The sequence below is a fragment of the Thermobia domestica genome, chromosome 12 (genome assembly GCF_964235325.1).
Source record: "Thermobia domestica chromosome 12, izTheDome1.hap1.1, whole genome shotgun sequence".
Taxonomy (NCBI): Eukaryota; Metazoa; Arthropoda; class Insecta; order Zygentoma; family Lepismatidae; genus Thermobia; species Thermobia domestica.
In genome coordinates this window covers 54,982,307-55,008,735 of record NC_137465.1, presented here as the reverse complement: position 1 = coordinate 55,008,735, position 26,429 = coordinate 54,982,307, and the positions used below count along the sequence as shown (strand labels likewise).

The 26,429-nt window shown below is 36.3% G+C and overlaps 1 protein-coding gene across 4 annotated transcripts in view; it reads left to right on the top strand.

The window, feature by feature from the left end:
- Positions 1-26,429, top strand: part of LOC145666457 (uncharacterized) — a 314,168-nt gene that overhangs the window by 89,051 nt on the left and 198,688 nt on the right. For 3 of the 4 annotated variants that reach the window (XM_081733695.1, XM_081733692.1, XM_081733693.1), the window contains exons 2-6: positions 6,233-6,355; positions 6,855-6,901; positions 7,533-7,593; positions 9,666-9,728; positions 10,752-10,814. In XM_081733695.1, the coding sequence (XP_081589821.1) occupies positions 6,233-6,355; positions 6,855-6,901; positions 7,533-7,593; positions 9,666-9,728; positions 10,752-10,814 (357 nt within the window). The remainder of the gene's footprint in view (positions 1-6,232; positions 6,356-6,854; positions 6,902-7,532; positions 7,594-9,665; positions 9,729-10,751; positions 10,815-26,429) is intronic. The other variant, XM_081733694.1, reaches the window with a different exon arrangement.

Genomic DNA, 26,429 nt, shown 5'->3' with positions numbered 1-26,429 from the left:
AGTGGCGTCCTCGACCATCAGGTTTTGCTGTGCCTTCAGTGGATTGTTTCCGTTTCTCAGCGAAATAATGTTAATGTCTTTCTCGATTCATTTCTAGAGTCCCCTCTTCATTCGGGTTTAAGGTCTCTTCCTCTACTACTGTCTCCTGGTGCTTGTTTGGGTTTTTCCTCCTTTCTTCGGTCTTCTTCTCATCTTCGTTTAGGATCCCTTCCACTGCTACTGTCTCCTGATGCTTCTTTTGTTTCTCCTTCCCTTCTTTAGTCTTTTTATCATTGTGGTTTAAAGTGTTTTCTACTGCTACAGTCTACTGAAGCTTGTTTGGGTTTTTCTTCCCTTCTTCAGTCTTCTCATCGTGGTTTAGAGTCTCTTCCACTGCTATTGTCCCCTGAAGCTTGTTTGGGTTTTCCTTCCCTTCTTCAGTCTTTTCCTGATTGTGGTTTAAAGTCTCTTCCACTGCTACTGTCGCCTGATGCTTGTTTGGGTTTTTCTTCCCTTCTTCAGCCTTCTTCTCATCCGGGTTTAGGATATCTTCTACTGCTACTCAATTCTGATGCTTGTTTGGCTTTTTCTTCCCTTCTTCATTCTTCTTCTCATCCGGGTTTAGGATATTTTCCACTGCTACTCTCTTCTGAAGCTGGTTTGGGTTTTTCTTCCCTTCTTCAGCCTTCTTCTCATCCAACTTTAGTATTTCCCACTGCTACTTTCTCCTGATGCTTGTTTGGGTTTTCCTTCCCTTCTTCAGCCTTCTTCTCATCCGATTTTTGGGTATCTTCCACTGTACTCTCTTCTAATGCTAGTTTGTGTTTTCCTTCCTTTCTTTAGCCTTCTTCTCATCCTTATCTAGGACCTCTTCTACGAGTACTGCTGTGAGCAAGGCCCCAATTTTCATGATCTCACTCTTCGAACAGTTAACTATATTGGAATATATCTCGTTTGGTACCCTCGGCTTCATGACTTGTTCTTCAACTTGCTGTTTGGTTAAATTTAAAATATTCCTCCCACGGGAAAACTGAAAGCAGAAAAAAAATAACCCGACCTTAAAATGTGATAAAAGTAATATTTTTCGTAAGTGAGTGCAAAGTAATAGTTTTAAAAGCTTTGACTAATAGTACCTCCTGCCTATTAAATAAAGCTGACTTTTGAAGTTGGCAGAAATCTTACATCCATTAAATAAATTAGGTAGTTTTGATTTCCATTGACTTGAAATTTCAGCTATAAGTAGTAGACACATGGTAGTGTAAGTCGAAGCTTTAGGAGATTATTACTCTGCTATTTTTTTTATCACGCTCTTTGAAATCGGTTTCATTTTTATGTAATTAACATTGACAATTTGTTACCTGGCCGGTGGGATAGGGGCAGCTTGACTGCCTGTCTGCCAAATAGCATTGGATAGGTCGAACGTGAGCACGAACCTTGTTCTAGCCGGTCTTCCAAACTGAGGATTTCCGTGATATTCCTCGGTCTTAACAGGCGAATGTCGGGACGGCACCTTCTGTAAGGCCAGAGCCGCTGGCTTTCCACATCCTTGCCCTCCATTCTTCTCCGGTCTGACCCTTAGTTTCCTAAAGGTCACAACTAATTCACATTGCTAATTAGTTACTAAAAGAAATATTTCTTAACATCTAGATTTTATATGTCCAGAACGATCATTACAATAGGAATAACCGCCATCAAATATCGATAACACATAACTTCCACGTCATGAGCAGGTAACAGAGAAGACGCGCACGGCTACCGAACATAATCGTACGCAGCTGATGCCAGTTATGGGCAAAAAAAAAAAAAATATATGTGAGTAAATTTTGACTAGCGCAAACTGTTGGGGCACAAATAACTGCTGCCAGTACACCTGAGACAGTCGCATTTGTGGGATGTTCAAGCGCTACAGTGTCAAGGTTTTACCAACAGTGCTCATGACCGTCAGTCATCCGCCAAGCGATCACAATTGGATAAGGTACGTGCGGTGGGCAGAAAATGAACAACGAATAGCACTATCGTATCTCACCACAGGCGTATGACAATGGAGGAATTGACGCACCAGTACAGTGTGGGCCAATAAATCCTACAACAAATTTCAATCATGACCATGTGACATACTTTACATCCGTTAGGGTATCATAGCCGTAGACCAACACTATTACAACAACACAGAAATAACATAAGGCTGACACGGACAAAAGCAAAGGGATCATTGGACTATGGATCAATGAAAGAAGGTTATCTGCAGTGGTAAGTCCCGCTTTTCACTGAACCATGTCGATGAGATTGCTGCAAACAGCATGAGTATATGTCTCTGGGTTGCAGCATGGTAATTCAATACGACGGTGACGGTGCTGTTTATTGTCTCGGTCTGGGAAGCGACGGACAGGTATTTCTTACTCGATTGCACTTTTCATGGAGCAAAATATTGCAACCCATATTGCCAATTCCAAGAGAACAGCGCCATATTCTACTTAACCCATACTTCTGCACCGAAATATGAAACCTTAAAATGGATTATACGACGTTACACACTGTTATTGCAAGTAAAACAGCAGTAAGTAGCTATAACAATATTACCGTTTACTTCAGAAGTGAGGCTGAGAGCCTCTTACGTATATTTTTAAGATAGCAAAATTGCTGCAAGGATAAGTATTTGTTCTTAGCAGGTAAATAGAACTGCAACAAATACTGGAAATCATTGATATCATTACATCAAAATTGTTTCAAGCGACTCAGAATCAACTACAAGCCAGGGGCGGATCCAGGGGGGGGGCGATCGGGGCGATCGCCCCCCCCCAGAAGAGGAAACTTTCTTATTTTATATATATAAATAAAACCCATCCCAGAGTTTGGACCCCTTAAAAGTAGCAGTATGACAACCCACCGCCCCCCCCAGAAGTTGGTCCTGGATCCGCCCCTGCTACAAGCTGGCGCTTACTACACTTTTGCCGTGAAATATTGTAATAATCATGTTCATACCACATTTATTTGTTCCAAGTACGAAAATAATTTGGTGTTTGAAACAATCTAGATTAGAATTCAGTTTCTTTGTTTCATCAGAAACATTTATACAGTAAATACATACGACTGAGTGTTACATACGACATTTTTGCCTTCAGTAAGTCTAATTACACCCGTGTAAGCGACATAGCTATCTCGGTAACGGTTAAAGATAGAAACATGGCGATTAGACCATTCGATGCGCCTTAAAATTCTGAGCCAAAAACTATAAAAAAGTCAATTTCGAAAAAAATGTCGCTTACTGCGTTAATGCCGGAAAGGGACGATATTTGTATTTTACAACGATAAATGCTGGAATAAAAACCAGACCTTTTGGGGGGGCGGTTGCCCCTTTCGCCCCCCTTTGGATCCGCCAGTGGTAGTAGTAGTAGTAGTAGAGGGAACGGGTTAGAATCCCCGCAGGGGTTGATTGGGTTCTGTTCTCGATATTAGTAGTAGTAGTACCAGTAGTAGTAGTAGTAGTAGTAGTACCAGTAGTAGTAGTAGTAGTAGTGACTCTTCCAGTTTCGCTGACAAAGAACTGGGGGACAACGGGCTATACACAAGCCGAAATGGATGATGCAAACGGGAGAACCCCGAGAAAACCCACGCGCATGGTGTTTGTCCACCACAAAGTTCACTTGGCGGGAGCAGGGTTTGAACCCGGGACCCCCAGCAACAGAGGTGATCGCTCTTCCACTGAGCCACCGCGGCCCCAATTTCGGCATCGAATGTTATCTAATCGGGTCATAGTAGGGCGAAGCTGGTGGTCCCGCACGGTATTGCGTTCGAAGGGATTAGGCGATGGTTAGTATATGCGTACTTTGACTGATTGGTCTGTACAACTGTTTTAAAGTATTGCCGAGTGTATTAAACAATGCTATTTCTTAAAAAAAAAAAACCTGATTGAATTTCTCTGCGCTCAGCGATAGAATCTATTTTTTCAGTATCTATAGTAGTATAAACATTCTATATTGTACTGCTTTTTATTGGTTTGTTTGCATATTTATTATAATTTTTTTCTTTTTCAAAAACGCCGTAAAGTAATTTCAAGTAAAGTAATTTTCCTTGTAAATAATTTTGAGATCTATGGTAGACCCCGTATATGTAGTTTTGTTTAATCAGGGGCGTCATTTAGGGAGGGCAGGAGGGGGCAATTGCCCCCCCAAGAGTTTGAGGAATGCATATACTTTAATCGATTGCCTACTAATAAACTAGTACAAAACGTGAAATTCTTATGTCGGTGGTGCTCTTGCAAACCCCCCTCCCCCAAGCAAAGTCTCAAATGACGCCCCTGTGTTTAATGAATAAGTTGTTGTTAAAGTGTAACGCCTAGCACGCGCAACTTTGATAGTGAAAGGGCTTGTAAGGTGTTGTGCAATGATTATGTTAATGCAAAAGCGGACCTAAGCTCACCACTAATAATATAATTGTATTATAACATAATTAATGCAATAAAAATATAATAATGGTAACTAATTATATTTATAGGTTGCATGGTTTAATTTACTAAACGTGGGCGGACTTTGAGAAACTTGAAGTTAAATACTTCTGACTCCCACTTAAATTCTCCAAAGTTTAAGTGACAGTTGGCAAAGCATGTTATGTATCCTGATGGGAGAAGATGATTGGGAGATTTACACTTTAATGGAGGGCAGTTGTTGAGTACAAGGACAAATAGAAGCGACCTTCCACACCAGCGATAACAAATAATTGGTGTACAAAATTCGCGATCATAGCAAAATAATTTATTTAATCACAAGCAGGGTTGGCTGGTTTAAACAGCTGCTTTTTTTAAATAAAAATTAAAGTGGTTTAAACCAAAAAACGAAAAATGTTCATAAAACTGTAAATGTTCTTAAAATATTGATAAACACACGTTTGTGGGTCATCACGTTTCACTCCCGTATATTATTCGTATTATATTCAGATCTAAATTCCCCATTCATAACTCAGAGACTATACTACCAAAGCAACTTTCTTTTTAAATAAGTTTACGAATGTTTGTTTTGTGATTTTTTTTATAGTTTGTTATTATTGTTATGCAATTGCAGTCAAAGGAAAATTCTAAATATTGTTTCGTTTTAATAATATTTACTATTGATAAAATACGTTAGTCTCTATTGTCGAGACGTGTAACCTTCAGAGCTTGTGCTCCATTATCGCGAAGTTGTAAAAAGCGAAAATGTAATCGTATCACTACCCGAAACGTAAAATAGCGGATCACTTGCAGTACTCATAATGTTGGCGGATTGTAATTTTGTAATTTTATCGCGGCTACACTCTCTCATAAACAGGGTTTGAAAAAAACCCGTTAAAAAAAACTCAACCCACCTTGGCCCATGTGGGTTTTATCGGGTATTTTCGGGTTTAATTGTTTTTTTCTTCGAAATATTTCAATGTCTTTGGGGTAAAAGTGTTAAAATGTGATTTATATTTCAAGACTATCGTTGTCACAGCTAGCAAAAAATTTCTGTTCTCTACTGTTTTGAAAAAATGGCCGCCATCTTGAAATTTTACGTTCGATCGCCGCCAAAATATATACAGCTAATTTAGTGTGTCTCGTGCTTCTACTCTAAAAATTTCAACTTAAAAGACAGAAAAGTGCGCTTTGTAGTGTGAATACCCGCTATTTTGAAAACAATGCCATTTTACGTTGGTATGCCGCCAAAATCTGTACAGGAAATTTAGTGTCTTGTGCTTGTACCCTAAAAATTTAAACTTAAGAGTCTGTAAGTTGTACCCTGTAGTATATGTGGTACAGGCAGACGAACAAAAAAAATGTAGATCGAATCATTCCAGGAACCTCAGTGACGTTCGTCAAACATGAACATCAATGGTGGTCCAAACGTAGGTATACACCCCTGCATTTGATAACATTTTAGTTTATAGGTTTGTTTCGGCTCTTCCTAGCTAAAGGTGTAGGTAAAAACACATTAAGAGTAAATAATAAAGGAACATGGATAACAATAAGAAATGGTACCGTATAAAATGCAATAAGCTGATCAGAACGGTCTGTATACTTTCTTTTGGGCCACCCTGTATATTAATTTAAAACAAATATACAACTCATGTTATAAAATAATGTTTCAAAATGTCTTAAATGAAATTAAATATTTTCCAGCTAAAATAAATAATTTTATTGTTTAAGTATTCAGTTTCGATGCTTTATGCATTCAATTGCGGGAATTTCCCGAGCACTTGAATTGAGCGGTTTGATTTTTTCACCAAATTATTTTTTTTTTTTCAGTAATGCCGTATAAAGATCCCTTGAAGAAAAAGGAATATAATAAATCATTTTATGAAAAGAACAAAAATGACATAAGAAAGAAGAGAGCCAAGTATCATGCGTGGTATAACCGCGAGAAAAGAGGTATGAATTTAAACATTATTTACTTTGTCTTTTCATGAACTGCGTAGAGTTCTTATTTTCCAGATTCCTATGCTGAAATGAAAGTTAATATTATTTTCGCCTTTGATGATTCTTACCTATGATTCTTGTCTATGATGATACCATGACAGAAGAGGTATGAATTTAGACATTATTTTCAGACTTTTAGAATTAAACCAGGACAATATAAATGCTGGACCTTCCGTAATATTTCGTTGCTAAGTTAAAGTTACAAGTGAAAGCACTCTGATTAAACAGTTTTTGTTTAATAAATTCAGAAGGGTCTTGGCCATAATTGTCCGCACCCTAACTCCCGAAACCAACCCTAACAAAAAGATACGGTTCCCTTAAAAATAGGATAGTTTTATAAAAAAAAAAAAAAAAAGTTTGAACAATATCTGAGATTCTAATGGCACATGCTCATCCTTAGTTGAAATGGAAGGCACAGAGGTAATTACTAAATGACTAACCAATTTTTCAGGCTGCGAACCGAGGAAAGAGCCCCTGGCCCCGGAGGAGATCTCGTCCGTAAGTAAAGTAATTTCTTCACCCTCTATAGCACACAACACAATATATCAACAATAAAAATTTAAAGGCTGTTTATTAGTATTGGAAGTCGTCCATAAAAGACAATTCTTATCCTTTTAAATTTTTGTTTAATATTTTTTTAAAATAGGATCATATTTCAATTTACCAGTACTTTTAGGTATCTAGTACTGTTCTATTGAAGAAAATACCGTACCTTTGCAATTTTAATTGTAAAAAAATGTAAAACAATTTCTGTTTAAGATAAACCAAAGATAAATGTCGCACCTGGCATTTCTGATTCATACACCTTCCACATTTATCTAAATACACGGCATGTTATTAATAGGTACTGGGTTAAATTTTACTGTGCCCACGGTATGAATCCTTGTCTTCCAAAGCTCAACTTCCAGTTCGACACTGTAAAACCAATAGTGAAAAAATTCCAAATAATTTTAATTTTTTAAAATTACCTCAGCTAAATTTACGTGTGCATTTGGAAATACAGTCGTTATTTATATAAGTAATTTTTAGTTATAGAGACAAAGTTATAAACTATGGTTCGTAACTATGAAAATTCGGTTCAACAACAACAATAATAATAATAATAAAAACATTTCGTTTCCAATTACAGTCCTGGGGTATGGGTAAGGGAAACCACATTGCGGATTTAGGCCGACGCCGGAGAGGAAGAGGTAAGGTATTACACTAGTTATATTTATAGAAATTTCACAAGAAGGTAATTATTAACAAATATTGTGGTAGCAAGACACTCCAAGGAATAGAAGTTGGGAGCAGTGACATCTAAACTTAATGTAAAACGACTGATCTTAGTGTGTTATCCATAGTTTTCTGGGTCCTTAAAATAAATAATGACGCTCCCAATGGCGTTTAAATCCAAATTTAGCTCAGTCGGCAGAGCATGAGGTGATGGGAGAGTTGAAAATTAAAATACAAAAGATTACTGGTTGGGTCCCAGCCAATGTGTAGATTCGGCAAACTACTCATTTCAAATTTCTATTTCAATCTGTGATACTTGGCATATTCCAAAGGAAATGTAATAACAAAATAAATGTTTGGTTTTTAAGTTTTAATGAAATATTTAATTCAGTTCTGATTTGGTTCTAGAGCAAATAAATAAAATTATACTTCGTTTAGGTTTTGAAATTGACTTCTTTTGTTGCTCTTGTTTAGGCTCTTAATAAAACATTAAAAGTGATTAAAAGGGACTAGCAACCAGCTCCCGTGTTACTGGGTAATGCCGGTGTCAAACGGCTAAGTGAAGAGCGGTACCGATGATGAGTTTCAGGATATTAGCGATAATATTCGCATACAGGGCGATTATAGCGTACCTATACAGACTTTTTGAATGCCTAGCTTGCGAATGCTACATGAATAGGAAGTGTTTGTTGTGCGTGTTTAATATTTTTAGAGGTGGACCGGGTGCCCGTTAATGTGTTAGTAGAGTTTTACTTTGCCGTTGCCAATAAGGTGTCTTGTCTGTTGAACATAAAGTAAAGAAATGACTATCAGCTAACGAGCACATGTTCGCCAATGTATGAATCCGTGCATTCGTATTGATGTCCATGTTCATTTTTAATGACATTTATAATTTGGTAAAAACGTAAATCCATGTTTGTTGCAATTAATAATTTAAAAGAAAAAGAAATACTTCTGGTATATTAATTTTCAGTAACAGTAAAAGAAAAAAAAGAGTTGACATGTGAGTCCAAATTTGTTTGAAATGTTTCAATGTAAGTTCCATTCTGTCGCTTGAGCAATATGGTCATTGATATTTTTTTAGTATTTTTTTGTGATATTTAGTAAATTTTGAGTTTGATATATGGTTAATTCCACAATTGTTTCCTGAAATGCTTGTTTTGAAAATTATTTTGCTTTATTAATGTTTTTATGACCATAAATATATATTATTTTGCATAATTACCATTGATATAACAATACCCTTTGAAGTACTATTATTTCGTTGTGTTACATTCAAACCGTATTGCAATATCAATGGTCTCATAGGGTCCAGTAATACTTTCAACAGTTCCTGCCTATCACATTTTTATATATTTATGAACAAACACACTTTCTGAATTTTCTAATTTTGCATTTTAATCGGAGGGGCCTTGTAAGAGAAGTAACACTGATTATAAAACTTGTTGTTGCTTCAAACTAAAAGAACAAAACTTTCCTACTATACTAACTGTCGTATACAACAATCAGGGCCGGACTTCAGCGAATTGGACCGATTGCTCCCAGTCGGGCCCCGCGCTAGAGTGTAATCTACTATCCAGTGCAGTCTGAGATTGTGATGGTACATGCTCTGCCTGAGTTGAAATGGAACGGCACAGAGGTTATTTTACGCTTTTTTTTTTTTTTTTTTTTTTTTTTGCTTTAATGTTCCAAGATGTACGTAAGATTTTAAATTTGATTTAATCTGTCACCGATTGAAATTGTGTAATTTTATCGCGCCTACAGTCTGTCATAAAGGTTTTGAGGTTGATGAGCACCTCGGACTTGCGTATCTAGCTTCCTATTTAAATGTAGTTTTTTTTTTTTTTTTTTTAATTTTTCCTCAAGTTCTCTGTATGAGTTTCGGGTATCACGGTAATGTTCAAAGTTATTTTTCGCTTATATTTTAAATGTAAATCATTGTACTTTAAAGAAAATTTTTGGATTTGAAAAGATTTGGACGTCATAGGTTATCCTTTATATTTTACTTAACGTCAAAGGTTAACCTTTATTTTTTCTGCCTCCATAGAGCTGGCTCAAGTGCAGCTCAGCCATGAGCCCACCCTACAAGAGGAACTCGGCCTTGAAGCAGGTGAGGAATTTGTTAATAATAACGTAACTTAAATTTTATGATGAGGTAATTATTATAGTTTGTGGCCGCGGTTAGTTGTGACTTCCTATAATAAAATATTGGAACGTTGTTTGTCTCTCTCTCTTTTTGCTCTTCGTCGTATCCCAGCTAGTCACAAAACCCGTCCATCAACACGTTTAACCTAGCCTCCACCGCAGCTGGGAAGCGATAGATTTTAGGGATAAGCGCCGTAGGTTAATATTAATTTTTACATAACACAAATAAAATATAAAATGTTTTGTGTAATTTTAATTAAAAACTAAATGAGAGAGAATTACATATAAATACAAATACTACGTGTTCGTCAAGCTACAACCTTTACACTTTTTATGTGCATGCACGAATCAAATTTACTACTAAACATATATTACATGAATTGACAGGTGGCTTTTATATAAGATTGATTGATAGTTTTATATTTCGGCCCTTGAACCAAATTGGGTCGGGACTGACCGGAAAGTTTACCCTTGACCTAAAACTACCTCAAAAAAATTTTAACCCCTACCCCCTCCCCTTACCGAAGATAAGAGAGAGATAAAATTTAAGCCTTGCTTTAAATTGTCATCGGTTGTTGTTTTAACACTATTTTACGCATTTTTTTTTATTTTTTTTTTTTGCTTTAATGTTCAAAGGTGTACGTAAGATTTTGAATTTGCTTTAATCTGTCAACGATTGAAATTGTGTAATTTATCGCGCATATTCTGTCATAAAGGTTGTGATGCTGATGAACACCGCGGACTTGCGTATCTAGCTTCCTATTTAAATGTAGCTTTTTTTTTTTTTTTTAAATTTCCTCAAGTTCTCTGTATGAGTTTCAGGTATCACGGTAATGTTCAATGTTATTTTTCGCTTATATTTTAAATGTAAATCATTGTACTTTAAATAATGAATATTTTTGGATTTGAAAAGATTTGGATGTCATAGGTTATCCTTTATATTTTACTTAACGTCAAAGGTTAACCTTTATTTTTTCTGCCTCCATAGAGCTGGCTCAAGTGCAGCGCAGCCATGAGCCCGCCCTACAAGAGGAACTCGGCCTTGAAGCAGGTGAGGAATTTGTTAATAATAACGTAACTTAAATTTTGATGAGGTAATTATTATAGTTTGTGGCCACGGTTAGTTGTGACTTCCTATATTAAAATATTGGAACGTTGTTTGTCTCTCTCTTTTTGCTCTTCGTCATATCCAAGCTAGTCACAAAACCCATCCATCAACACGCTTAGCCTAGCCTCCACCGCAGCTGGGAAGCGATATATTTTAGGGATAAGCGCCGTAGGTTAATATTAATTTTTACATAACACAAACAAAACATAAAATATTTTGTATAATTTTAATTAAAAACTAAATGAAAGAGAAATACATATAAATACAAAAACTACGTGTTCGCAAAGCTACAACCTTTACACTTTTTATGTACGTGCACGAATCGAATTTACTACTCAACATATATTGCATGAATTGACAGGTGGCTTTTATATAAGATTGATTGATAGTTTTATAGTTCGGCCCTTGAAAAAAAAACTTTTTCCTCAAGTTCTCTGTATGAGTTTCAGGTATGACGGTAATGTTCAATGTTATTTTTAGCTTATATTTTAAATGTAAATCATTATTGTACTTTATGATATTTCAAATAAATTATTTTCATAATTTCATATTTGCTTCGAACAGTTTTACAAATTGATGAAATATCATAAGTAAATCAATCTTAGGAATCCAAAATTATTTTAGGTTATTATCTAATCGAATCTAATTATTATATCATTCAAGCCGTTCAGTATTTGTTATATAATTAAAGCTAAAAAGAGTTAATTTGATTTGTGTTAGCCCATAAGTATCCATGTACTCTCGTACATAAAACACATAACACATATTGTTTTCTCAACAGGAAGCTGCAGTATTCTTTGTTGATGTTGAGTTGACAAGAAAATGTATAAAAACACTCATCTGACTCGAATACTTAAAAAAAAAAAAAAAATTGTTGCCTGGTTGAAAAGTGTGCTCAGATACATACTTTATTTAATTCGGAGACGTAGGAGATAACACTACCTTTGAAATTCTTTGTAGATAATAGTCTGGTTCTTAGACTAAATTAACGATCATGTTCAAATGAAATGGCTGCAGGTAATCCGTACCGAAGGGGCTCTTCAGACCCTCTAATCTACTTCCTAGGATACTTATAAACTACTTTTTCGCATCATTATGGTAAATTTTCTAAGCAACTAATGAAAAACTAGAAAGAGAACGGATGGAAAATAACATTTTGTTGGATTTTTTTAAAGAAACTACTGTGTTGGCTCCAGGAGTCTCTCCCCACTTGAAATTGCTATGATTACTATTGAAATGTATATTTACAGAGATGTGTTTAAAATTTAAGAATGTGGATGAAGTGGGAGTCTCAGTACTATTTTTCCTAACTCTGAAACGTTGTTAGTGATAATGAGCGATGTGTTGAATACATTCCTCAGCTTATTTTGAGTATTCGCTCTTACAGTATTTAATAGCAATCTTCTTCAGTACCCAATATTCACCGTCACAGAGAGACGTAACGTCTCTGTCTACAATTGCCCTACACCGAAGTTCTGTTGTCATGAGTTTTGTAGGCGGTAATCACCTTGAGTACTGGTACTGGCACTACTACATTGGACATTTATATACGTTTGCGCCAGTGATCTCCCATTTGGTGTAACCATTAGCTACCTCCTTCAACAAAAAGTTAGTTCTCTCCCGCCTGACGTTCTATAGACAATCATCTAGCATCCTAGTAACAATTTCCAGACGGTGCACCGGATCCTCAATCTTACCACCTACAGATGTTTTCAGAATTTACTATCATTTTAGCAGAGAATAATGATGTAAGTTAGGGGAAAATATTACTACATCTTGCTTTTAGTATATCTGGTTTTGGTAAAAAGAGAGGTAGTTTTTCCAAGTCAATCAATTTATATCGATATTGTAAGTAGACACTATGTTCACACGTTACTTCGACACAGGTACAATGAATTTGATCATTCTTAAGTCTTTGGAAGAGTATACCTTTCCATGTTAATTGCTTTAGGATTTGATGTTTACTTATGGAGTTAGGTCATGGAACACCTCAAGGTATGCTGGTTGAAGTCGGTTAAGATTTTTGTTTTACAGTGCAAAACTACCGTAGCTTTCCAAGTTATCCCTCAGTTGATAACATCTGAAACCGGGAGTGCCCAGTGAAAAACTATTTAGTGTTGAAAGTGGAAGTTGTAAGCAAAATCTGTTTTTGATACGATGAATCAACAAGGAATAGTATTATGTATAATCCAAGCATTCTAAATAAAAAATAAATTAATAAATGTAAAATAAAGAAAAGTAAAAGTAACACTAACAGAATGGCAATTTGAGAAAGAGTTTTTGATGCGTTACCCCCTGTAGCGAACGCGGCCAGGGTGGCTATTCAGTAATTTTACTTTTGCCAGAGTTGTAAATCATAGTGTGAGCCAATTAGGGTTTCCGTTTTTTTTTTTTTTTTTTTTTTTTTTGCCAGGTCCAGGTCTATACTAGCAGAATTCCAATACTCTGCACAAACCATCTTCCAAGCAGCTGTTTCTTGCTACAATCCCCTTGCATGGCAACACATCTTTCTTTTTTGTCCTTCCTTTTGAAGTCTTTTAAAAAGCAGGCGGTCTATTGTTCCGAAACGCACCAAATACGCTCGAGCTGACGTTTTCTCGGCGTTTTTATTGCTTTTGCGTTTGAGATTAGCCACCTACATTTAAATACATGGTCAACGTATTCCAAGCGTACGCATGAGCAATAAATACGCTTTGCGATCGACTCAAATAGCCGGATACTAAAACTTTCAAAAGAATAGCTTGTGTTCATGCACCAGGAAATCACAATGTGATGTCCATTGTTACAGGAAAATCTGTTACGCCTACGGCTCTAGAAATCATGTCCATATCGGTTCAATCTATCTGCAACAGGCAAGAAAATAACAATGATGGATTACGAACATTTTGAAGATTTATTCTTTAATTCCTTAGTACCAGAGATACAAGCAAATTAAAAAGAAATTTATCTACCTCTCAAAGATATTCTAGCAACTGATAATGCACCTTCTCATCCTGATTAGTGAAAACTGATGTTCGTGCAATATTTTTGGTCTTTAACATGAGTTCACCTGTGAATCAAGAGGTGATTGAAATTTCTAGAACGGAAGTTAATGTCTACTGCAGATTTTGTTGTGTGCAGTGTCTCGCAAAGCTCTGAATTCGACAAACCCTCAACTTTTGTGATTATATAGAAACAACATATTGGTAAGCATTCCTTTGGAAGATAATAGGTTCGATAAATTTGCCCTCAATTTCAAACAGAACTACAATGCTTAATATTTTATTTTAAATCTTATAGTAGACGTACTATAGTTTATTTACTGTAGTTAATATGTTCGTAAATAACTTTTTATATGATACGTTACGTGCACACGTTCATCAAAGTCTATGTGTATTCGAAACGCATCCTGTGTATCGATCATTTCCTCAAGACTCTCTCTTTGGAAAATATCCTGCGGACGTCGCTGTAGACAAGTATATTACCAACTACTGTACGTTAGAAGGGAAATCTCTAAATGGGGACCGTGGGAGGTAACGATTAAATTTATGAATCAGACCGCCTTTTTAATGGTCTTTATTCACAAATTAAATTGGAGCACACTTAAACTCCACCATGGTATTTCAAAAGAAAAGGACAACCAATGGTAACAGTAATGAAAGATGAATGATACGACTTCATTCTGATTTCTTTGTTACATAGTAAATTATAACTATTAATTAATTATTCCACTCCTGCTTTAGATTTATAGACTCGCGATTTCATTTAAAATATATTTTATAACGTACTGGGTACAAGTATCCGTACGTTCCTGAAGAAACTTTTACTCAACTGACTCAAAAATTTCCCTTTTCTTATCAAATTTTCCCTAGTTTATTGACTGTCCAATTCCTATGACAGAAGCTATTTATTTTATTTAGAAACATAATTATGTGAGTCAAGCTGGCCCGCACAAATCGCAAATTTGAATGAAAACGTATCAAAAATTTGTACCCAATATGTACCAATTTTACCATCAAAATTAGAATTTGTACCCCGACCCCTTTTGACAAATTTCAATTTTTTGATGGCAGGCCAGCTTCACGTCAAGCTGGCCCGCACAACTTTTTTCATTCCAATTCGAATCAAAATGGTACCACAAATTTGTACCCAATATGTATTATCGGTCAGGAAAGTAAATGTACACCTATTTTTCGAGTCTGGCATTCCTGCGCTCCATCCGTGGAGAGTATGAGTATTAAATCAATCAAATGTTTACTGAGGGGCAAAAAGAAAAGCCTAATCTGAATAAGACATTGCAGAGGGGCACAAGCTGTGAATACGAATAGTGCATAGTGTAAATAAAGGACGACACCGAAAGAGAAAGCCAGAAACAGCTGCTAAACGGAGAAAAAGAATAAAAATTGTCGAAGTGGGAACATAAAACACAAATACAACAAATACGCCGACATTTAAACGTTCACCACGCCATGATCTTGGTGTAGTGGTTAAGGTGCTGGCTTACAAATGCAAAAGACGCCAGTTCGAATCCCCGGCAAGGACATTTTGAAAAATTTTTGTTAATAATACATACAGCTCATGAGAGATGGTAAAAGAGGTCGTATTTAGTCTTTCGTAGCGATTATTATTGGTAATCTTTAGTATTGATAATACTTTTGTCTTTGTGTATTGCTTTTATTCTTGTGTTCATTTCGAAAGAGAAGAGTATCCGAACAAATGCCACCAAAATTCCTCATATTTTGAATGTAAACGCGATTTGCAATTAGGTAAGAATAAAAATTGAACTTTCCGACGTAGCTGCAAAAAGTAAAAAATATGGAAGTGGAGGGGTTTGAACCCATACCCATGGTTTTTAAAAATACAACTCTACATGCCTTTCACCTGTCGACTACGTTTCTACGTTAGCAAGTAAGAGGCTTGTGTTTAGGTTAGGCTGGTCAATACGTTTTGCAAAGAGGCCCGGTTTAGCTCTGACCCAGCACAGATGCGAGAAGAGAGAAGGGAGCAAAACACTTTTTCTCTCTCCCTCTGTGTATCTATTTATCTATCTATGTGTATATATGCAACGCTATTTGTGAATGCCATAACCACCCTAATTTTCAGCGGATTGAGACGAAACTTGGCACAAACATTAATTGTTGAAATATCTTGATGAGTTCGTTAACCAGAATAATCAGACGAAAATGTTCAAAATGGCTGCCCTTCAAACTCTTAAAAAGTTCCAAGCGAAATAAATATCGCCCATAAATGTGTATTCACGATGTTTCCTCTTCTACTGAAATATTTGTGTGCAGGAGCCGATTACTCGCGTAAAGAACGTTCACGCCCTTTCGCTACGGTCGGGCTTTATTTTGCAGAAGGGGGATATTTTCCTATCGGAACAAGATGATTGTTAGTGATGATATGAAATTACACATTGAAAGTGAAGTAACTTGTGAAACGTGTTATTTGAAAGAATAATATAATAAATGTGCTTTCCCCAAACACAGAGAACTATAAATCATGTATTTCGAGTTCGGGAACGTGAATGACGAGGAGTGTTATTTGATTTGCTTTTTAGTAACACTTTGCATTGCAAATAAAAGTAAGCAAAATTAGTGGTAAGTAAAACAACAACAACAACAATAATAATAATAATAATAATAATAATAATAATAATAATAATAATAATAATAATAATAATAATAGGTGTTGTTTGTGGCAAGGCAATATCTTCCTCAATTCTTCTTCAAACGTAATGATTGTAACGCCATATCTCCATTACAAAGACAATATTAGCAATTTATATCGAGAGAATGGGAAATTATAGAGTGCTGGCAGCTACGTTGGACAGTATGCACTCATAGTACTCAGAAAAATAAGCGATTTCAATGCAAAATGAACGAAGAGTCATTGTCATGGGGAGTCATGGGGCCACGTCAGAACCCTCTTTAGGCAAAATGTCGATAACTTATATCGAGAGAACAGGAGGTGATAGTGGGATGGGACCAACGTTGGACACCGTGGACCTATAAGGCGCATCGAAAAAATTAAGGGGGGGGGCGCTAGCCAGCCTTACTTATTTCCACATAATAATATAAAATTATATTGTCGAAATACACATACGAGTTAGCTAGTAATATTTGATATTATTATCAACAGCGTCTTTTCATTACGTGTGCATGTTTGACATGAAACCAAAGAGAAAATCCATCATTCGTAGAAAGAATAAGAATAGCCAGTTACTTTAACTGTGAAGGACGGCGAAAAATACGAAAAGAGTGACTATCTGTAGCGAAAAGAAACAATACTTTCTCTCAAATGGATAAAAAAATCAAGCCGCGATAGATTCGAACTCGCATGGACAGCGCGAAAAGCCAGTGCTTTATCCACTTTTTTTAACTGACTCACCGAACGTGTTTCAGTAACTTACTTATTGCTAATTTTACTTGCTTCACTCATTTAACTTGCTTTTTCTAATAACTTATAACGACAGGGACACGAACACAGAAACATCGAGGACAGTTAAAAATCAAATGCTCTCCCGCCGGGAATCGAACCCCGGACACCATACACCAAAGGCGCACGTGCTAGCCACTAGACCAGCGGGGAGGGCACCGCTCACCCCCTGTGTCGTTAGGGATTACGACCACTATTGTCATCTGTGACTTCTGTGGGTTGTATACTATAATCACATGTTCCTTCTTTGCTGGAAGAGTTAAACCTACATTCTATGTAATACGTGAGGTATTTAGACCTACATGCTCTTCATACAATGTAATAAAAGGGTCATGCTGGGAATAAGAAAAAGAAAATTCCTTGGACAAAACGGAAACTATTGGCATCAGAAATATTTATGTATGAGGCATGCGCAGTAGTATAATTCAGAATAGTTACTGTTTGGTTCAGTAAACGAAGAAAGGTGTATAAAAAGGCAAATATGTCGCTTCAAGGAGATCGACCAGAGTTGACAGAGGCGGAAGCAGATGTGTAGTAATACAACAACTTTATTAAATTGATAATTCGTTCTGTATCCAGTAGTAGATCGTATCACAACTTTACGGGAGTGCAGAGAAAGACTTACTAACGCTATCATATATTAAACTTTAGTAACACGATCATATAGACACAAATGGTTGTAACTGTGAGTACTACAACTTGGATTTAACGAAAGCCGTTTAGATACTCAGTGGTTTGCAGGGTTGTATGACACAAAAAGATAAGCCACAATACAATTCTTCATACCTCAGCTTCCAGTAGCCAGATACATGCAATTTCTAGTTAGATACTGAAACTCCTATCGGATTTTAATACATGACGTATTGCAAAATACAAAATGCTTTGTATTACTTGTTTGTTTGTAGACAGCTACGAGCTTAGTGTTCTGAAAGGTTGTGTATAAACTAGGGATGGCCAATTCCGTAATTTTTACTTTCCGGATTCCCGAAAGTAAAACCGGACACATTCCGGAATTCGGAAAATTCCGATTTTGGAATAATTCCGGAATTCGGAAAAATCCGGAATTTAGAAATTTCTGATTTCGTTAACATTCCGGAATTCGAAAAAATCCGGTTTTTTCGAAATCTGGAATTTTTTCTCAATTCCGGAATTTTCTAAATTCCGGATTCTTTCCGAGTTCCGGAATACTTCTGAATTCCAGAATTTAACTGAATTCCATAATTTTCCGAAATTCGAAAAGTGAAAGTTCCGCTTCCGAAAAATGAATTTGTTTTAGTTAATGTGAATCGTGGGGGAAATAAGTCTTTGACCAGGTAATAGCGACTAATTTGAAAGAAATGGAGAGTATGAGAATTCAATCTGTCATATCTGTAGTTTCGTGTGGAGAAAAAACCAACTTATGAACCAACGGTTTAAGAACAACTCAAGCTATTAATGTAAACTTTGCCGACATCATAAAAGAAATACGAAAGACATTTTGAATCGAAGAAATATAACATACAAGTTTGCAACCGAAGACAAAGAAAACAAACGTAACCAGACTAAAGACGAATCGTTTACCGCGTAGCGATCGCGGTTCAGTGGTCAATGTGCTTGTCCGAATGCACGTCGCAATTATTATTATTATTATTATTATTATTATTATTATTATTATTATTATTATTTACTTTAGCATTTTTGATGGCGATTGATCGGCGATGACATACGTTTTATTATATTCAGATATTTGAATACTTGGATGTTTTAATACTTGAACTATCAAATCTTCAGGTATAATAATAGTAATAATAATAAACTAATAATAATTATTATTATCTCGTAGAAGATTAAAACCTAGGAGCTAATTATCGCTCAGGTCATACAACTACAAGCAGAAACGTGACATTTGGAAAGAATATTTCGATTTTGTTTAATGTTGCCCACGAGAAGAGGAATTTCTCATCTCGTTTCTAAAATAAGCAAAATAACAAGAGAATTAACATTTTACATTCGAGACGGAACAAGGCTAACTCAAAATTTTTGTCTCGCTTTGGAGATGAGAATAGAGACGAGACGAAAAGTATCGTAAAGATTTCCCGTCTCGTCTCGATTCTCGAAATAGTGTATGTCCATTCTTTAAGTAACAATTGCTCTCTAGACTGAATCTCATAGGCTATTTCGTTACATGGTATTTCAGAGCTCATTGAATTAGGTCTGTGTAGGTAATTTTGTAGCAAAGCTTTTATATTTACTTCTGCATACTCTAAAAATTAGTTTATTATATGCCTTACTGTTGCGTGATATTCAGTTATTTTTATTACAGTTATTTTCCTTAAAACATACAGTAGAATACTTTCTACATGAAACTTCAGTGGAACGTTCTAGTTTAAAATTTTGGTAGTTGCGGAGGTATGTGTTCAAGGTACGGAACCCTTTCCCCGAAATCTCTATTTTTAAGTAAGTTTTGCCAAAGTTTAGGGCTAGTTTAAAACTTTTAATACCATTATTATTATTATTATTATTATTATTATTATTATTATTATTATTAATATTAATATTAATATTATTATATCAACACCGTGTATAATCCTTTAAAGATATGTGGTTTGTATCTGAATAGTAAAAGCTAATTGATTGTCGATCTCGGTTGTCGAGAAGTCTTCAGGAGGCAAGGACATCGGTCACGTTCTGGGTTTGAGTTCCGAAGGGGCAAGTATTCGGGATCGAGCCAAAAATTGTTAAAAGTTATAGGCTTCAGCCAAACATGTTCAAAACAGTTGGGACCGGGTTTAGGCTTCTCAACGGCTCGAGCGGCTCGGCTTACTACCGAACCAAAACCGAGAAGTAAGCCGAGCCAACAGCTCACCCAACCGAGACGATTTGATCCATCGGCTTAGTTGAGCTGAGTCGAACTGTGCCGATGGAATAGTTTCAACTTAGCTGGCTCGAACCGGTTCACATGAGCCGAGTAGGTGACCCATCCCAACCGACAAAGCTCGAGCCATTGGCTCAATTGAGCAGAGTCGATGGCTCGTTCCAACTGAGCCGGCTCAGGTCATGGGCTCAATTGGGCCGAGCCGACGGCTCATCCCAACCGTGCCGACTCGAGCTGTTCGCTCAGTTGATACGAGCCGAGCCGGTTGATATCACTACCTGGGTTGGTCTTCTGCTTGGGCTAAAGAATTCGACCGTGCAGGTCTCTGCCTTGATTTTAAGAACTACAGTATATACTTATATTGGTGATTACTACATTTGAGGCTGTCTCGTAATAATAAAAATAACTCTTGTCCTCTCGTTATCTAGACGAGACGAGATACACTAAAATTGCCCCACGAGATGCACTAAAATTACGAGACAAGATGCACCCCTGTCGCGAGCAACACTAAAAGTATTCCTCATTACTGCTTACATTTCTGATGGCTTTCGCTTCATGGCCATTATTTCAAAACGAGTTAAAATGAGCTGAACGAGCGAGCGAGCCATTATCAAACTCTACTCAACTCGAAACTCGACCTCGAAAACAGTGATTTGGCTCGGAATTCAACTCAAGAAAATTACGTTTGACTCGACTCGTGCTCATCCCTATTTGTATTTGTATTTTATATTTCCACTTCAACAATTTCTACTCTTTTTTTCTCCGTTTACCTGCTGTTTCTGGATTTTTCTTTCGGTGTCGTCCTTTATTTACACCATGCACTATTCTTATTCCCAGCTTGTGACCCGCTTCAATGTCTTATTCAGTTTAGGCTTTTCTCCTTACCTTGACTACACATGTGATTGATTTCATTCTCACTTTCCCTGCAGGATTGATGAAAAGTTATTATTATTATTATTATTACTATTACTATTATTATAAATATTATTATTATTATTATTATTATACTATTGAACTTGCACGGCGAAATTACTGTATAATACGATATCATTTCTGTAATTTTACTCCATTGTATGTTGTTTAGTTTATTAATGGGCACTAAATTGTCTCCATATCATCGAATAAATTAACTTCGGCATGCACTTTGGTGGACATATCATTACAGGAACATTACCGGTTCGTTCCCAACATCAGGACTGAACTTAGCAATATTTAGTTTATGATGTTGCATGAGAAAGTATTGTAGGGGTGAAGTGTTGGACTTGTGAGTAATACAGCTAATCAATATAGCTTCAAATTCTTTCTCATTTTATTTTATTGTCAAAGCAATCGTGAAGAATCAGAGTGACTTCTCATACTAAATGAGCAATCCTTAAGAAAGTGGACACAAACACTTGTATCATGATAGAGACGATTTACGCATGTTAATTGGGAAATGGCAAGGAAATTACTAGGACATTCGAAACACTTCGTTCATCTGAAGTGTGCACTTTTTAATTTGTCGTTCTAAGGAAAAAACACTACACAATTTGTTATTGTAAAATTAAATTTGGCTATCGCAATCGGTGGAATATGATGGTCTTTGTAATAGGCACATTTCTGGAGAAGTTTGCCTATTGTAGAGACTCACATGTGTGAAATTCGGAAAAATTTCGTTTTATCGATCACCGCCCTCTGATTCATACCCCTGATTAGATACACTTGCTTCCTCATTTTCATTGTGTCACTTCTCTAATAAATGTCAGTGGAATTTTTACCAAGTTTTCACATAACATCTCAAACGGGTAATACGTTCTCTTTTACCACCTCTCACGTGCTGTAAGAATTATTAAAAAATAATTCTACTTGTTGTGGATTCGAACTTACGTCCTTTCTATTTCAATCTAGCGTCTTAGCCACTACATTTCTGAGCTCTAACCATCTAGAATAAGAGAATTAAACCAATACAGAGAAAGCGGAGAAAAAGAAAGTAGAAATTGCCGAAGTGGGAACATAAAATACAAATGCGAACATATATTACAACAACTAAACGTTTACCAAGTAACGATCTACGTGTAGTGGTTAAGGCACTAGATTACAAATCCAAAGGACGGCTGTTCGAATTGCTCCAAGGAGTATATATTTTTTTATAGTTTTTTAAAAATAATGCATAGCACATGAGAGGTGGTGAAAGAGAGCGTATTATCCGTTTAATACGTTAAGTGGAAAAGAGTTAAAAATTTCGGATCGCGAGTTCGATTCCCGCTCAAGTCAACTTGTGTTTCCTTTTAGCAATAAAGTAGTCATTTATAACTACAAGTAAAATATTAATTCACCATATGTTTATAATGCATGAAACAATAGGAATTTTCAAATCAGGTGTAAAACTTTTCAATGTTTCATGTGAACTAGATACAAATATAACCTCTTTCGTAAAGTTGTTGAATGAAAAATGTTCTTGACGATTCGTGTCTATATCTGTGGACAGTGCGAATTGCAAGGGTGATAATTCGGAAATCCCCTTTGTCTATAGCATTCATCCACTATTCCCTAGCAGATTTCCCCCTCATCCCCCTTGCAATTCGCACACTGTCCACAGATGTAGACACGAAACTTCGGACACAACGACTGTGGTAACCGTAATACAGCTAGTGATATCAATATATTTATGAAATAGGTTATATTTTGTATTTAGTTCACATAACACATTGAAAACTTTTACAACTGATTTGAAAATTCCTATCGTTTAGAATATATGAACATATAGTGAATTAATATTTTACTTGTAGTTATAAATGACTACTTTATTGGTAAAAAGCAAAAACAAGTTGACTCGAGCGGGAATCGAACGCTGGACTCTTTACATGGGAGTCGTGAACGCTCCACACTGCCACACCGCCACTTGATAATTTTAGGCGTCGTACCATATATACGGCGAGTCGAAACTTTAAGACTATTTTTGTAGGCTATTTCTGGCTATTGCGCTCTCCCAGTTTAAATGTCACTACTACCTCGCGAAAGATGGCCCCTAAGTTCATTTAACAAAGTCTGCCTAGTCCTTGTTAGATATACTCATCTCAGGTAAGTAAATAGAATCAAATACAAAAGAAGAAGAAGAAGAAAATGGAGATCCTAAAAGTAAAATGTAGACAAATTCACCACTCTTCATAGGGTGCTATATACAATGCACTAAGCAGAGTGTGTTGGTGGGTCGTAGTGGGTATGTAGGTTATGGTGGGTCGCTGGTTTATGTGAGTCACGGCGGATGGTGGGTTGCAGTGGGTCACGTCCTTTTGACCCACGGCTCATGATCTACTTTATCTCTGGTGAGAGGCTTCCAATTCAGCATGAGCGAGACAATATATGCTTTGTGAAATCCTTGACGAGACGAGTCAAAGCGTCTATCTCGTCTTGTTTTCCCAGACGAGACGTGACAGATCCTTGTCTGGACTCGTCGCGATTTAAATGTCTTCAAAGCATTCCATAGCCCTCTCTTGACCGATTATCAATTCTAACTTGTAAACTTCGTTACATTTCGAAGCCGCATGGCTTCCAATTTTACTTCTATAATTATGAGGTTTACGAAAGAAAATTAGACGAAAGGAGACTAGATAACAATTTGTCTCGTTTCGGAAACACGAGATGACACCGGGATAGCCACGAAACCAGTGGCGGATCTAGAAGGTGAAAACTGAAGGTAAAATATATCATAACCTTACTATAAATTTTCAAAACTATATAAATAATAGCTTAAATTATTTTCGTCAATGTGAAAGTGGGGGGCCTAGGCCCCCGCCCCCGAGCTAGATCCGCCACTTCACAAGACGAAACACAGGCTTTTTCTCGCCTCTCTAAAACGAGACATTTTCACATGACGAGACGAAACAGGCAACTATGTTGTGTCTAGCGCATCATAACAATTTCTTTTATAAAAATCTGTTTTCATCTCATTATCAAATTATTTCTCGAAATCCGACCTCGGATCATCTTTTCATTGACCGTCATTGTTTCATTCACTAACTTGTGTTCATAATTGTAATTTTAAAAAAATCATTCTATTTTCTACGGTTTTTATTCTACAGTCAGTCTACGGTTTTCGTTCTACCACTTGTGAAGTGGAATTAACATATGATGGGTTATAATGGTGTTGTGGATGTTTTTTATGTGTCTAATTGTTTGAAGCCAGTGTACATTTAGAAAATCGATATTATGTGGGGTTAATTGCATTCATATATTACTACTTGATTCTCTATGTATGGTATATCTATAAGTGTAGTGTTCTACGTTTCCCTTCGTAGAACAAAGTTGTTTGAAGGCTCTGGATTAAGTGTAATGGAATTGTATAATAGTCAAGGCATGTAACTTTGATGGGGAAATGGAAGTTAGAACTACAGTATGAAGTGTGGAAAGAGAGATCTTTCTTTTTTCTCTCTTCAAATGTCTGTAATGCATTGCTTCTGTCGTTCACTGTATCGCTATCTGTCCTCTCTGCTTCCTTCAGGCGTTATTCAGCGTGCCTCGGTGGCTAGCGTCTGCATAGCAAAACTCACGAGTCTAATATGCATGATTCACTGTGTAACGCAGTGTTGCAATAACTTCGCTTTGTCGTTAACAAATATAGTGCTTTTGCTGTCTTGAATATCAATAAAACTGGTTGTGGAAAAAAAAAATAACTGAATACGAATCTGCTAAAAGTCTACTTATATAGTTTAATATTGTAGTCTCAATATGGTCCCTTATCCCAAAACTTGTGATTGTTTTCACAGGACACATTTGGGGAGAGGGGGAGTTGTGTGAGTCACAATATTTTGCCATTCGGGATATTAGTGATATGTTGTTCGGATCTTGGAACCTTAGGTGATAACGCTTGCAATTATTACTTTACTGTTTTATGGCTGTTTGTATTCGGCATTCTTAGTATGTAAGCGTCTATTTGTCATCTCGTTGATTTGAAAGGAAGCACCACACTCTCAGTTCCGGGAGCATCTCTCTCTTTCTTTCTCTCCCTCCCCCTCTCTCTCTCTCTCTCTCTCTCTGCAATACGCACATTTCTGAAGAAATTTGCCTATCGTAGAGACTCACATGGGCGAAATTCGGGAAAATTTTCAGTGTTTCCGGTCCCCACCCTCTGATACAACCCCTGATTAAATACACTTGCTTCCTCATTTTCATTGTCTCACTTCTCTAATAAATTTCACCGAAATTTTTAACTAGTTTTCACTTAAGGGTCTTCACTACAGCGAAATTAAACTACCGCTAATTTTAGAGTTTTTCTGCAATATCTTCAAAACAAATAAAAATTCTCGAAAAGGAGAAACGTAATGAACTAGATAATACGATTTTGCATGTGATACCGTTATCACAACTCATGTATCTGCTTTCAATTTGCAACTGTAGAAAGATTTAGCATTTTTTGCGGTTTCTGTAAATAGCGGGATACCAAAAGCGGATAGGTGAATTGTGGTAAAGCTATCACATGCAAAATCGTATTGTCTAGTTCACTACGTTTCTACTTTTTGAATATTTTTATTTGTTTTGAAGATTTTACAGAAAAACGCTAAAATTAGCGGTACTTTAATTTCGCTGTAGTGAAGACCCTTAACATATTAAACGGGTAATACGCTCTCTTTTACCACCTTTCAGGTGCTTTATTCATTATTTTAAAAAAAGTAAAAAATATACTACTTGGAGCAGATTCGAACCGCCGTCCTTTTGAGATGAAATCTAGCGCCTTAACCACTACACGAAGATCGTTGCTTGGTAAACGCTTAGTTGTTGACATATTTGTTATATTTGTATTTTATGGTCCCAATTTCGACAATTTTTACTCTTGTTTCTCCGTTTAGCAGCTGTTTCTGGCTTTCTCTTTCGGTGTCGTCTTTTATTTACACTATGCACTATTCGTATTCACAGCCCGGTGATGGCTTGTGCCCCTCTGCAATGTCTGATTGAGATTAGACTTTTCTTCTTGTCCCTCAGTAAACATTTGATTGACTTAATTCTCATACTCTCCATGGATGGAACGCAGGAATGCCAGACTCAAAAAACAGGTGTACATTTGCTTTCCTGACAGATAATACCAATTTGTACCATCAGAATTAGAATTTCTACTCCTACCAATTTCGAAAAAAGTGAATTTTTGATAGCGGGCCAGCATGACATCAAGCTAACCCCACAATTTATTTTTCTTTCTAATTCTTACAAAAACGGTACCAAAAATTTTTACCTAATATGTATTAACTTGTACCATGAAAATTAGACCAATTTCGAAAAAATTGAATTTTTGATGGCGGGGCAGTTTGACGTCT